This window comes from Alligator sinensis, unplaced genomic scaffold (genome assembly GCF_000455745.1).
Source record: "Alligator sinensis unplaced genomic scaffold, ASM45574v1 scaffold85_1, whole genome shotgun sequence".
Classification (NCBI taxonomy): Eukaryota; Metazoa; Chordata; order Crocodylia; family Alligatoridae; genus Alligator; species Alligator sinensis.
The window spans coordinates 2,354,377-2,369,682 of NW_005841891.1; the positions used below are offsets into that span (position 1 = coordinate 2,354,377).

A 15,306-nucleotide genomic window follows, 5' to 3' on the forward strand; every position below is an offset into this window, starting at 1 on the left:
AGTATCTTTGACTGAATAAAAAGACAAGCAAGAGAGGCTAGCTAGGAATCTTTGGCTAAGTTCACCCAGTAATACAAGAATAAGACTAATAAAGATAACTAGTTTACTATACACATACCACATGCCCCCCAAATACATACCTTGTTTTGGAAAAGCAAAATAAAGGGGAAATATATTTTTTCCAGAGTCATGGCTGAGTCCTGACCTGAGGAAGAGTATACTTTACAACTGGAGTATGAAACCCCTGGCATGCGTGTCAGAGTGTGGCACACAAGCATTTTGCTTGGCACGCACACCTTGGGGAAGGGGCCAGAGCTACACTGTCACAACAAGGATTGGGCTCTTGCAACTCCCCCACCATCTGCCTCAGGCATGCCAACATCTTACAAGTCAAGGTTGCGGGTGTTTTAGGCGCACTGCCCAAAAACGTTGCCGACCTCTGCTTAGCAGTAGCTTTTGGCTGACATGTAATTTCAGCAGTTGCTGGGAAAAGGTTAACACTATAGCTCTGGCCCTGAACAGTGAACTCCTACTCTGCCTCCCTGGCACTGGCAGGGAGAGAAGCACAGCAGCCATTACAGCTGCCATCCATTCAATTCCTTCATTCTGGTGCTGAAAATCAGCTTTCCTAATTTTGGGAGGCTGATTTTTGGAGAAAAGGTACATGTGTATGTGAGTAAATATGGTGATTCTAAATAAGACAAAGATGGGCTTCCATGTTATTACTGCCTGACCTGATGGAGTTGGCCAATGAGAAGGTCACAAAACGAAGGAAGGAAGGTGCAACCTGAGGCGTGTGGGTGGAAAGCAGGCAGGTGAGATGCACAGAGCATAGACTAGAAAATAACAGCGTATAAGTTTATACCAAAGTGATTGACATGTTAGAGCAAGTAGTTCAAGAGGCTACTTGGCAACTGCACAAAAGGTAAAGGCCCCAGGAAAAACAAGCTACAACCAATTTGAGGAACAATACAAGAGTCAAGGAGACTGTGGAAGGTTGTCTTGAAAGGAATAGATGACCCCTGAAAACAGCAGTGGCTGAAGGACAAGTAATGATGAGAACATTCAGGCATGTTCACAAATAATGAGCCCCCTGATCCCATTTTAAAATGGGCTTAATTTTAGTTACAAGTCTGCTTTAAAACAACCAAGGTGGAGCTTATAATTTGGATAATCAAGAGCCTTGCAAGGATTCCCTAATTTAGAATGAGATCTGAAATTGGAGCAGCCTACAAGGCAGCACCAGCAACCTAGCTCATTTCTTTGAAACCAATTTTTCTGAGCATATGAAGGAGCTTCAAGATCACTGGGACAGCACCACTTGAATATGAGCGGTGAAACTTCTTGACATTTCTTTCCTCTTTTCAGGCCCTAGACCCAAAGAACAGTTGTTTTGATATGAACACTTTCACTTCCCCTTTCTGCTTCAGAACCAAGGAGATTGAATCTGAAGAAGCCACAACATATTCAGACTTTCCAAACTGATCTTGGAGGCCCAAGCCTAGACTTATAAAACCGTAACAGGTAGGACCCTAGAACTCACCAACTTTTCAGAAAGTAAGGCAGGAATCTTGGCGCTGTCTTCAGCAGTTCTTCCAGTTCCCACAGAAAGATGGGCCCATTCCAAAAATCAATGACAACCATGTTGTTGGGAGTCTGACACCAACACGGGAGACTTCACTTTATTTTTCACACTCAGGGACACTAGAATTTCTTGAATACTTTGGAGGTTACTGCTAAATTCTTTATACACTACTTTAGAGAAAAACTAGAACTCACCAGCAGTTTTGGGTTTTAGCATCACAAAGGGTGCTAGCTGTTTCTTGAACCGTTAGGGTTTTATATCTGAAAAGGACCTTAACCGTAACCAGTCTCTGTTCTATGGTTTGGGCTGAAGGGTCCTCTGAATCAAAAGGGCCCCAGTCTGACTGGGCAATCCTTTCAGACCCCATGGTGAGGGGCACTCACATAACTTGGAGTGGTCAGGAGAATAGCCAATCCAGATCAAAGAAAACAACACACCTGGTGAAGCATCAGATGCACTAGAAGTATAACATTCAGTACTCCATTTGCTTAGAGCTAGTTTGCTGTAGCGGCACTAAACTGGTAGCTGAATCGTACAGCAGTGGCCTAGCTGCAAACTATACCAAAACTATACTGAAAGTTATTACGATTTTAAGAAAAACAAGAATATACATTATTCATTTAAGAGGGTTCCAAGTTTTATGAAGTCACATTCTCAAATTCCAGGCACAAAGAGACATTCCTTTTTACATACCACATTAAGAAATGAACTGAGGTATTTGAAAGCCAAGCTCTTTGTGCTGTGAAAATACTGGATCTCGTGAAAGTGCAGCTGTGAAGTTCCTAAAGGACAAGGCTTTGAGGAAAGGGACGGGAGTCACCAAATCTCCAAGAGCATGAATATACAATTGTACTCCTTGAATAATTATACAATTATGAAGATATTTGTGATTAAAAGTAATGTCTATTTTGTGAGTTATTATGCACTCAGCCTGTTACATTCCAGATAAACAACTCTGTTACATTATTCTATACTCTTCCACCCTTACATGACGGGCTGAGCAAATCTGGCTCTGTATGCGAACTGAATATTGGAGAGAATTCTACATAACCTTTGTTCAGTTAAAGACTTGCTATTGACAGAGAACAGTATTTACCCCATGTTGGGTTTCACACATTTGAGGCAGCAAGATGGTGTAGCTCAGGGGTAGGCAATTTTTTGAGCCAGAGAACCACTTAGGGAGTTTTGGTGAGCTGTTGCAGGCTTGGGGGTGCTGACCCAACCTGCAACAGCTCACTGAAACTCCCTAAGTGGCTCTGCCCCAGGGCCTGGCCTAGCGCTGTCACTGCCTAGTGATCTGGGCCCTGGGATCTCCATGGAAACTGTCCCAGGACCTGCGCAGGCAGGGTGTGCTTGGCTGGGCTGATGGGATGCTCTGGGGTGAGGAGCAGTGTCTAGAAACAGGATGGGCAGGTGAAGCCAGGGCTGGGGCCATGATTGTGGGGTGGTGATAGTACGGGGCAAAGGCCCAGGGCAGGACCACGAGTCCCTTGCCCACAGAACCAGTGCCCAACACAGGGACGTGCAGGCAGCGGATTGTGGCTCCGCCCCGGACCCTGACCCCACACTAACTGTCCCGCGATCCCAGCCCCAGCTCTGGCCCTGACCACCCATCCTGCTCCCAGACACTGCTCCCTACCCGCCCGTGGCCCCATCCCATTTCCTTGGCCAAATGTGCCTTACTTATGTGGGTCCCAGGCCAGTCTCTATGGAAATTCTGCCCTCTCCATCAGGCGCCCCTGGTGGTGGGTGCGGGGCAGACAGGCCAGGTCTGGCAGCAGTGGTGACACTAGCAGCATCAGTCAGAAGGAGCTGCTGCCACTGGGGCTTCCAGGAAGCAGAATCCAGCTGCCATGCCACCCTAGCCCAAGCCCCGCTGTGTGGCTGGGGGCAGCGGGCATGTACCACAGCCTGGGCTACCCCCAGCACCTGGGCCGGACAGGGCCAAGGGACCCACTGCAGGCTAGATAAAAACCCTTGGTGGGCTGGATCTGGCCCATTGGCCATATTTTGCCCACCCCTGGTGTAGCTGGATCTAAATAAAATAAGCCTAAACTTCCCAGCCTCATTCTGTGAATAAAGGGGTTGCTGTTTTTTTAAACAACTCCATAATGTCGGCCTTCTATAAAGACCACAACGTTCAACAATGCCCTTTGGAGTAAAAATTAACTTTAGCAGTTCTATAAAGGGCTTAGTCTGTGTGTCTGTGTGTCTGTTCGTAATGCTCTTGGGGGCCGTGGCTCCTGGCAGGGCATGGCTCCAGCCAAGGCTGAGTCAAGAATGACGGGCAGGGTGAGCAGGGACAGAACACTGCCACCCACCACCCTGCACCACCACCTCCCAGGAGTGGGGGGGAAGCTTGCACGTGGCCACCGCTGCCACCACCACCACCACCACACTGCGCTGCCGCCACTGCATCTGGCCACATGCATGCTTCCCCACCCAAAAGGCGGCAGTGGCATGGAGCAGGGGGAAGGCAGGGAGTGGCATGGAGCCAGATGCGGAGCGGGGGAGAGAGGGGTGGCAGCACGCGGTGGGTGGTGGCACACGGCTGGATGCGGAGTGGAATCAGCATGGAGCGGTGGGTGGCAGCAGTCACTGTGTGCAAGCTCTCCCCCCACCTCACTCCTGGGAGGCAGCAGCGCTGTGGGGTGGTGGGTGGTGGCACTCCCTCCCCAACCCCACCCCCCTGTCATTCTTGACGGGCAATTCACTAGATTCTCATAATCTGCATTAATTCTGATTTGCTACAGTTCAGATCTGAAGAACAGGGTTTCTTTCTAGACAAAAATTCTTTGATCTTCAAAGTTTTGGCAAAGACTTCTGGAAATGGAGAATTTGCTACATCCAATAGTTAATTTTCCTATTAAAAATGCACTTTTTATCTAGTTGGAATTTTTCTAGATTCTACTTCCTGCCATTGCATGGTATCTCTTCGCCGGACTAAAGAATCCTGTAGTTTCAGGTATTTTTCCCCTGTGTATGTATACGTCTCAACTATGAATACATCATCTTTTAGCCTCGCTTTTAAAAATGTCTTTTTATCACAAAAGTTATAAATTACATTCTATACCAAACAACATATATCCCCCAAACACTCAGACAATGAAGATTAGATTATGTAGAACTGCTTTAATAACTGCTTTAATACAACCTGTAGTAGTAACGTTCAAAGAACATGTTCTCTACTTTTTCTTGTATACTTCTATGCAGTAAGCTAAACTTTTTAATGAATTAGTAAGCTGCAATTCTGCTGTGAGCTCTGATAGCAAATCACAAGTGCAAAACAATCTTCCTCATGTATTTAAAGGTCTACATGGAAGCTACAGTAGGACAAGAGTCAAATGCTCAAAAAGTTTTGCATACACTACAGATCTAAACAAGCAACTTTTCTGTTATATAGGCCAATGCTAAAAATTCACAGGTTTTATAATGAGCACTGCCAATGGCTCACTCCTATTGTACAGGATAGAAGGGTGTAGGTAGTCCTTCAGAGCTCTTGTTTTAAGCTTATTCTCAGCAAGCAGTTCCACAACTTCTAAATTTTTCCAAAACTAGACTCTTAAAAATTCTTTAAATCCCAGGGAGAAAAAGTGTTGGAATGTATGCTAGGAACAGCACATAATGAACTACTGTTTGGGTTGCTGTACTCTGTATTTAGACTTAATTCCTATTTAAGCTCCACAATAATTTCTTGAGAGCTGTAGCCAAAAGGAAATGCATTCTTTCATTTCCTTACTCTACAAATAGTAAGCCATCCCTCCACCCTCTCACTACCCCCACCAAGCACCTACACTGTATTTAGAATCTGTCTGGAAAGACTACATATTTTTCAAGCAGTAACTTCTCTTGCTTATTCTGTCATGTTAAGCAGGAACATTTCTACAAAATTATAGCTTATAAACCACCTGTTTTTAAGACTGTCACTACAATGCTTCTAGTATTTTTGTTTTTAAATCTTGTTTCAGATGAAGTCCTATCCTTAGGTTTAGGCAGACAAGGGTCTTTGGGTAAATGTGATACCTTTTATTAGACCAACTAAATAGTCTGTTGATTTATTTGTGTGCATTAAATGTAAAGTTGTACAACTTCATATTCATTTAAGTCTGACAGAGCATTATACTAAATCAACCTGAAATGTTATGACAATCTAAAAAAAATAAAATAAAAAAGAAATTAAAAAAAAACAAAGTCTTGCATATAATCTATATACACTACTCTGCATACTTCAAGCAGTGCAGCAATGTAACAAAATAAGTCATAAAATGTTGGCTATTATGCCACCAAAGAGCATCACAGAAGAAGCAAATGATTATTAGAATTCTAAACTGCTAAATCCTTTTCTGTTCATCAATTTTCAAATGCCAGCATTTTCATGTTCAGCTGATCCTGGTCTCAGGTAAAGGATTTGCCAAGCTGAGGGCTGTCCATACTGTTACTTCATTAAAGGGGCAAACCACAGATGGAGAAACAGCAAATTCCCTAAGGAGATTTTACGTTCCCTTATGTCAAATGAAATACTAAGAGAAGTTGCTCCCTGCCTATATAAATATAGAAAGTAATAGAGTTTTCCTGTCCAAAAACTGATTTCTCATGACAGCCAGTCTTCCCCTACCCCCTTCCAGTCTAAAGCTAGCATGATGTCTATTATCTTCTCCGAATGATAGAGTACTTGAACCCAATCTGTTTGTCAAGGTTTTAGCACAATGCACAGCAACCCCTTTACTGCAAAATGCTATTTGAAACCCAAGAAGAGTTTACTACCCACTTCCAAAATTGATTATCAACTCCCATTTCTTTCTAATGACAAACACTTCCAAATTAGGAAGGCTTTAAGAAATTAATTTCCATTTGGCAAGAAAATAAATGTTTCTCTCCAAAAGTTTCCTCTTCTATGTGAGATTCCCCTACACTCATTAACAGTGCTCCAAAATGCCCAAGGCATGAAGCACTAAGAGATATCTTGCTATGGAACCATGGACATCAATTTGAACCTCACTTAAGACTCAAACCAAAGCTTACTCCTGATTAACCCCGCTGTAAATGGGTACTTGGTCATTCAGGCTGAGGAGTCACAGAAAGCGAGATACACTGCTTAGCTACACCACTCTCCTGTGTCATTGGGAAAAAAGTGACAGGTGTTAGCTTGATGAGACATCTAGCCTTGGGTGGACCTTTAACTCCAAAACCCAAAGCAGTACATAAGATCAACCTTAGGTTCTATCATGCACTCCCTGGCAACAAGGTCCCTCCCAGGGCACATCCAGGAAAAGATGAACAGATCTTCCTTCCAATTTGGTAGAGAGGAATCTGGCATTAGGAAAAGCAAAATAAATTGCAGAGACCTACTCCAATTTCCACATGCTGCTTCCCTTCCCTCTTGAAGAAAGGTGCTATGGTGATTCACATTATATATTTTCTATTTCACAGTGGCTGCCACTTCTTGACCAAGAGACCATCTCAGTTGTCACCTCCCTTCCATTTGTATTCTCACAGCATCTCTGAGCCAATAATAATAAACTATCCCCATGAACTGATTTTTTTCCCCCATCTTCAATGTAATGTCTACATGTGATGCTACATTACCATAGCAACATGCTACTGTGACTTAGCATCCGCGGGCAAAAACCACGATGCTGCCACTACACTGCCTAGCAATACGCTCTCTCAGTACAGCACATTGCTACAGTGATGCAGGGGCTAAAAATAACCATGTGCTGAGAAAGAAGTACTAAATGATGGCTCAGTAACAATGGCACCACAGGGGCATGTGTAGATGCATCCAGTGTTTTCCTTTTGATTTGTTAATCACTGTGATCTACTTTTTTAATTCACCTTTTACGTCCTCCTCCTTCCCTTCACTTTTCCAATGCTCCTTGATACTTGGCCTTTTTCTCCTCTAACCTAACCCCTGCCTTCCTGGTCCTCTCACATGCATTCGTTATTTGGTTCCTTTCTCACCTGGACACATCTGACCGTCTGCTCTTTTTTCTGCTTCCTCTGGGAAACTCCCAAGCTGCAATTCCTCCTGAGAGCTGGCAGCTCCAGTCCCACTGGTGTCTCCCATTTCCTCTCCTATGTACCAGTGGCCTCTAGTGGATACAACTATGATCATCTTCCTCCCTGTTTCCTATTTCCAGAAAATTTAACAGGCAATCAGACCCTTTAGGAGGAAGAGCTGTGGAAGCAACTGGAAACAAGCAAAAGCCAATATCCTATGACCAATTCATTTTCTATAGACCATTGTTTCAAAATCATTGTTATAAAATGAAAATGTTTCTTGTGGCGCACATATTTCTAGGGCATCAAAATCTTGACAACCAGACTTGCTCAAGTACTTGAGTGAGAGAAAGGGAGAGCCAGCTACCCAGTAATATGGATGCCATTCAACAACAGAAGGAGGGTTGCTCTCTCTCTCTGCTGTACAATAAAGGTTTTCTAGTCTTATTCACCTGAAGTCTTATTCAAGCTAAAGAAGGTTTGACCATGACCTCAAGGAGTGCCTGGTACTAGATCCAACTCTGAAGCCTGTTCTAAATGCTGGGTCCATTAAGAAATGGCTCCTCTAAAAATATTAAGGTGCTTTTCCAGTTAACTGCATTACCTAGCTGAATAACAGTTACCAAGCAACAATCCATTCACAACATGAATTAAACCCTACAAATAGCCACACTGATTATCAAACTCAGCTTTTCAAATAAAACTCATTACAACACTAGGACAAGATTGATTTGTTTAATCTTTTCAAAATAAAAACTAAAAAGATCATATCAAAAAACACTGCAAAAAAGTAGTATTATTCAATTTCACAATGTAGGCAATAAAACTAAAATCTTATCGCATAAATAGAAAAAAAATAGCAAACTTCAGTTCAATTTGGAAATACAATTTCCACTTAGAAAACCTGAAAGCTGACATTTTGCAAAGGAAAAGAAGAATCAGTTTGAAGAAGCTACCTCATGTCCCCAAGTCAAGGCAAAAAGTCTGGTTACACAAATCTCTTCTTCCAACAGGATGCCTTCTTCATAAGAGTAGAAAGAAATTGGGTCATGGGTTCATTAACAATTCCCTCCAAAGAGTAGGGTTTGCAAGACTGAAAATAAAACCTAACCCATGGAAAGCAACGCTTTCTTCAGTACCTGTGAATGTGGCAACTTAAACTTCCTTTTTTTTTAAATATACTTTGTTTCTCAGACAGAAAGACATATGAATAAAGTATTTCTTTTACAACAATGAATGTCTGACCTTTTGAAGAGACCTACCCTAAAATCTATTCTCAAAATAAAATGACAGAATCAAAAGAGTATACTTTTAAGCCTGTAACTTTAAAAATCACCATTTCAAATTCAAAAAGCGGAGATTATGCAAACAGTTTCAAAGAACATAAAACCCACTATAGATGACAAGCTGCTGTTACCATAAACCGATACTGAATGATAATAAAACTGATTTACTGTCATTTAAAAAAGCATTGATTTAAACTTTAAGAAAAACATTTTTTAATTTTTCCTACGTAGCATTCAATCTAGTCACTCTTTCAGCTTTACCCCAATAACATTATTTTGAAAAATCAGTATTTCATTATTCTTAACAAAAGCATTCAGTAAAATATATACCTGATTACAGAATATTTGCTAACTCCAAATTTTGTAAGCGTCTTCAGTGTCCATCTGTAGCCAGTGTAATACTCGACATTCCAGTAACAATGAATAAGCCTAATGCATTACGTAAGAGTAAGCCGATTAAACCCTTGATCCTAAAACTACCTCTTTCCCCCTCCCCCTCCAGTTTCAAACTTGTCACAGTCATAGTGCTCTATGCTCTTCAGAACCTGCATTATTCATGTAATTACCATTTGTGTCTATTTTCATAGGCACCACGACAATTACTAGTTGAATTGCTTAATGCCAACTGTTGAAATGTTTATGAATGGAAAATCTTGAATTAAATCACAAAATGTCAGGTTTGTAAATCTGAGTGGAATTTCAGTTGCAGTTCCTACACAGTCAGTTTGTGTTTATAAGTTGGAGTTCGATTTCTTTCTTAAGGTTGACTTATTTATGTGTTTATTTTTTAACAAAGCTTAAATCAGCTGTAACAATGGAGACAATTACTTAAATAATACTATGGGGTCTGAGTTAGAAATGTTAAACTGTATCAAATTAGGCACAGAGCTGCACTTCCATTCACTGTGAAACTAGACAGAAGAGGCAATTACATCACCAGTCATGTTTGCCACCCCCAAATTTCAAAGACACAGAGGTTCCGAGTGAAAATTAATCATAGTGATGCTGCTTTGGAGAAGCTATCAAGGGCTTGTATGTTCTTTGCTCACCACAGTGCTGTGCTCTCTCTGAACCATCACCAAGGAAATTTAAGCAGGGAAGGCAGAGCCAGTGCTTGAAGTATTAGCAGTAAGTGACCTGTAACTCTACAATAAAATGGTTGTGTGCATCAAGAAAAACTTCCTTCCACCAAGCCCTCGTGGGGACCCTCAATATATAACGCACCTATGAGAATAAGGCTTTAGTACACGTCTGAATAAAAATTAACAAAAAACAGGATAAATACGTGTCTGTATAAACATGCACAAGTGCAGTTTTAGATGCCAGCTGCTAAGTAACATGGGTAAAAGGCAGCAAATTTAAGCTAGTAATAATTGAAACACACTGAACAGGCAATCTTCAGTGTACACATTCTTTTAGAGTAGAAAAATACTTCAAAAATTTTACAGAGTTAAGAACAGGCATAAAAAATCCAAGCAGCTGTTACAAGATTAACACAATATAAATAGAGGTGACTGGAAGGGAATCTCAACCTACTTAACTACCGTCTCAAAACTTCCTAATCCATAGATACATGTTTCCATGTTAGCCATCATGTAGAGGGACTTGCCAGGTCAGGAACCAGTAGCAGAGAAGTAACCCATGTAAGAAGGGAGATATGGATGGGATAGTGTCTGATGTACATGCAATATGGATGATACCCCATCAAACAGTTTGAGGGAGAAAGGAAATGGATACAGGCAGAAGGATAAACTATTCTCTGAATCTAGGGTTTAAACTGTAATCTTAGACCTGCTGTCAAAAATGTGAAGCACCAGTATTTTTAGGATTCTACCAATCCCAATAATAGTAGATGATCTTGATATCAACTTTTAAAAGAATATCCAACAATTAAATGATGATCTGCATTAAAACACTTCATCATATGTTACATACCCCATTTTCTGTACGTTTCTCCACAGGTATATTTATTCCATTTCTTTGATTTTGGGTCTGACGTCCACCTAGAAATAAAGTATCAATCTTACTAGTGAGGTTTTTTTCCTTTTTTTTTTTTTAATTCAGTATGCTTTCACAGTAAGACCTATTAAAGTATCAGGAACGATTTACAAACATTTTAAAAAACTGATTTGTATGAAGTTATTTGTTCTTTTGAATATTCACAATACTTTAGTCCAGTAGTCAGCAACATTTTTTGGCTGTGGGCCAGAATGACCCAGTTTGGGTCAGGGGTGGACAACAGCTGCCACTTCACCTCGCAGCACCACAGGGTCTCCTGCAACAGCAAAAGAAGTGACTGCTGCAGAAGCACCTTGCCTCCAAACACCGCTAAAGCCCCATAATCGTGGGCTTGATCAAATGGTTCTGCAGGCTAGGCCTGGGCCATGAACCGCAGGTTACCCACACTTGCTTCAATCATTTAGTAAAACAATTCAAAAGCAATTGGAGTTGATAGCCTATTAAAGATTTTTTTCTGTTTCAGAGATGGTGGGAGAAGATAATGTTTTCTAAAATGAAGCTCTAATGGCTTTCAATAAAATACTACACATTCCAAAAGAAGTTCAGAAATTCAAGAAGTATTTTGATAAGAGATTTATAAAACCATAGTGACAACAAATAAAAGCAGCTGGGTCTATGATCATTTTAAACACTGAACTGTCCTATCTGATTGTAATTACATAAAGTTTCCCTGTAAGTACTAGTTCCATCAGTTCCACCTACATTAATCCATATTTTCATTATGTTACCCTCTGTTGGTGGAGTAAGCAAAAATAGAAAATGCAGATTTCAGAGCCCTCTTCTTAAAATCTGTATCCACGTGTCTGCATTTTTACAATTCAAACATCCAGGAAATAGTGTTCGCAAAAGGTAATGAACTGTGCACCAAGTTGCCACAGTTTGACTGTGAAAGTCATGTATTTCTGTGCTCACAAGGAGCATTAGCTGTTGCTGACTTTGCAAATACATCTTGGAAACCATTTCCTAAATGCCTTGTATAGTCTCTTACTATAAAACCTGATTCATCTTGTAGTAATTACATTAAAAGCTTTGCACACCTAATTTAGAGGGAACAAGAATGTTTTCCACGTACAAAACCCTACGGTCTAAATCATATGTTAGTACAGAGGGGGGCAACATTTATGGCAGGTGTGCTGCAGATTAGCCTTCCACTGTCCCCAAGTGCCACTCTGATCCCCTTTCTCCAACCCCGTCTCCTGCTCTGCTTTTGGCTCCCTGCCTTATAAGCCACTGTGCTGTCTGTCCCTCCCTTGATCTGTCATGTGCCACCCAGACACTGCCTATGCCACTTCTTACCACAGACTGGCCACCCTGATCTTGTACATCTTAAATGGACATTACACTTTTAATCATATAGGATTGCCAAACATTTAAAATGCATAAATAAATCTGCATGTGCTGAAATTTCTTTATGTATTATTACTCCAACATGCTTTGTCTGGTGACGGAAATGACCTGTGACCGCTCTGCACCCTTGTGAAGCTTCAAGGAGATACACTGACAAACCCCTAGTTCCTGTGAAGCTGCAGATATAATTTTGGTAAAGAAAACAACTGTATTGAAATTGGCTTTGGCACCACAGATATTATTCTCTCTGTTAAGAGCATCATAGCAGTTTTATCATCACAAAGGATCAAGACATCAATGCCTCAAGGATACATATAACATTCCTTTGCAAATATGATAAACAAGTTAATCTAGCCTTGAAACCTTTTCAACTTTTCCTAAACCGCTATTATGCTCTAAGTGCCCACCATTGTTAAACTGATTAGCAAAAAAATAAACAAATTGAACAATTAAAATAAATTCAAAGGGAACTGACAGAAGGTTAATCAAAACTAAAAACCCAGTTTTCACAAATGGCCAAATTTGTTGAATGACTTGAGAGAACTGAGCATGTGAATGTGTCTCTCACTTAACAATCCCTTCACATCATTTGACCACCACAAACCCTGTATGTACAATTATAGCCTGAAAGTATTTTTGCAAATTAACCATGATCGATCCTATGTTGATTGGATAAATAAGATTCTTTCACTTACACCAGTCCCTTAAGACTGGTCTCAATTTAATACAACACTACTCAATGTAAAGACTTTTAGAAAGAAGCAAGCAGAATAGCAGGGCTGTATGATAGAAACTGTCACTCACCATTTTTTTTTTAAATCTAGCTATATGAGTTAACAGAGAGCTCTACTGTGGATACTTTGTAACAGATTTTATTCCCTGCCCCTGCCTTCATGTATCCCCCATCAAAATGTTTTCCTATAACACTCATGAACAGTTCCTGAATTATGTCACTTCAAAAGCAGTCGACCTTTAGGAAAGAGGAGATAGTTACCATGAATTACCCCTATTTTCCCTGCTTATTCTGGGCGCTGCCCACCACTCAATCTAACTGATTAACTGACCACAAAATCCTATCTACTATATATATAAACAGCCAGAGTAGAAGTTGCTAGACATCCTGAGATTAGGAAGGACTGGGGAGCAGGGGAGGGTGCAGCAAGACTAAGACTGAGTCAAAAGGCTGAGTTACTCGAAAATAGTCCACATTCCAGTCTGATGAAATGTAAAGACTATCCCAGCAGGAAGGAGGAAATTACCACATTTTCTCAGAAACCACACACCAAATAAGATGCTTGTTTTTGAGAAGGCAGAATAAACTGGGGCGGGAAGGAGGGAGGGAAAGATGTTTCCAGAGGTATGGCCAGGGGCAGAGCTAGTAGGGGCACCAAGGCACACATGCATCACTTTAGTAGATGCTGTAGGAGAAGCAATTGGGTGTTGGGTTTGTTTTTTTTAATTCCAAAGGAAACAAGAATCTCCCCACTTTCCCCTCTTGGTATATCCAGTAGGTCTGTGCAAAACAGCGAGTAGTCTCTTCAGATTCGGCCCATTCGGAGGGACAGTGATTCGATTCGGTGATTCAAATCACTGTCCCAATTCGATTCAGCCAATTCGAATTTGGGGAGGGAAGCAGGGCACAGCAGCAAGCGGGCCTGTTGTTCCCTGCCACTGCGGATAGGGCAGTTCCGGCAGCAAGGCAGCAATGAGGTGCGGACGCAAGGAGCAGAAACTGAGCCCAGCTGTGGCTCACCCCTGTGCAAAGATCAGGGGCCCACTGCGCCACCTCTGGAGGTGCCACTGGGCTCAGACTGGCCTACGAGTCAGCCCAGCCAGGGCCTGATTCACTGTGAATGGGCCCCCAGCCAGGCTGGGCAGGGTCATGGGACAATTGGAGCCCAGCAGCTCCTCCAGAGGCAGCGCTGTGTCATGGAGCCAAGGAGTGGAGGGGGCACGTGGGCCCCTGATCTTTGAATGGGGCATGGGCAGGCTGCACCTGGGTTCAGCATCTGTGCCTCGCTGCTGCAGCCCTTCCTCCCCCTGGCCCTTTCCCCTCCTCCCGCCCCTTCCCCTGCAGACTCTCCCACCTGGAGAGGGAGCGTGTGTGCATGCACTCATGCACTCAGCCCCCACAATTTTTTTTCCTCCCTCCACATATGAGTAACCACGGAAAATCATGGTTACTCAGAACTGTATACTGTGGTAGGCAAAATGGTATACAGAATATTAACTGCAGATAGTCAAAACCGTGGTTGGCAAAACCATGGTTGGCGAGGGAAACCTGTATTGGCCCCATTGATGGTGACCATGAACCCATGGGTGAACTTGCCCTGCCCAACGAGCCACCCCTGCACCATGAGGTTCATGGCCACCATGATCTCCCTTGCTATGGGACTCGCTCATCACCTCTGCTTGAAGGAGAGCCCACCGACACCCTGACTGATCGCACCAGTGCTCTGTGAGGGAGAGGCAGCATGATCTTCACCCCAGCTGTTCCAGATGTTCAAGGTGAAGTGCAAAGCTATCTGTGGACCTGCCTTGTGCAGCTCCTCTTTCAAGTAATCCTTGCATGCCTCATACAGGGAGGGCACCACTGCCCTGCTAAAGGTGGTGCATGTGGGCACTTGGTAAGATGGGGCCACGAGCCCTATGAGCCACCTGTACCCTGGAAGCTCAATAAAGGAGAAGGGCTGGCCATCCAGAACAAGCATCTCCCCAATGCTCTGGGTGACCTTGCTCACCTTGGGAATGTGCCCCACAGCCCCACTTACCTCTATGCTCCACGGCGAGGGATGAGGGCACCGGGGGTTGGGGAGGGGGGCTTGGGCTCGCACGTGGTGGCCGCTGCCGCTTACCTGGAGACCCGTGACAGTGGTGACAGCCGCTGCCTACAAAACCTCCCGTTGCTGTTGCAGAGCCATGCCTGGAGCTGTGTGGCCAGCCGCCGGGCAGCAGCAGCAGCATGGTGGTGGCCAGGTGGCACGCAGTCATCCCCACCACCACCCCGTGCCCCACAGCTTTGAGCATGGCTCCGCAGCGGCAGTGGGAGGTTTTGTAGGCAGCGGCAGT

At 42.9% G+C, this 15,306-nt stretch overlaps 1 protein-coding gene across 8 annotated transcripts in view; it reads right to left on the bottom strand.

The window, feature by feature from the left end:
- PPP1R13B (protein phosphatase 1 regulatory subunit 13B) overlaps positions 1 to 15,306 on the bottom strand; it is a 93,131-nt gene that overhangs the window by 41,633 nt on the left and 36,192 nt on the right. For 6 of the 8 annotated variants that reach the window (XM_025197203.1, XM_025197202.1, XM_025197206.1 and 3 more), the window contains exon 4: positions 10,807 to 10,874. The exons of the other annotated variants lie outside the window; for them this stretch is intronic. In XM_025197203.1, the coding sequence (XP_025052988.1) occupies positions 10,807 to 10,874 (68 nt within the window). The remainder of the gene's footprint in view (positions 1 to 10,806; positions 10,875 to 15,306) is intronic. 8 annotated transcript variants of the gene reach the window in all.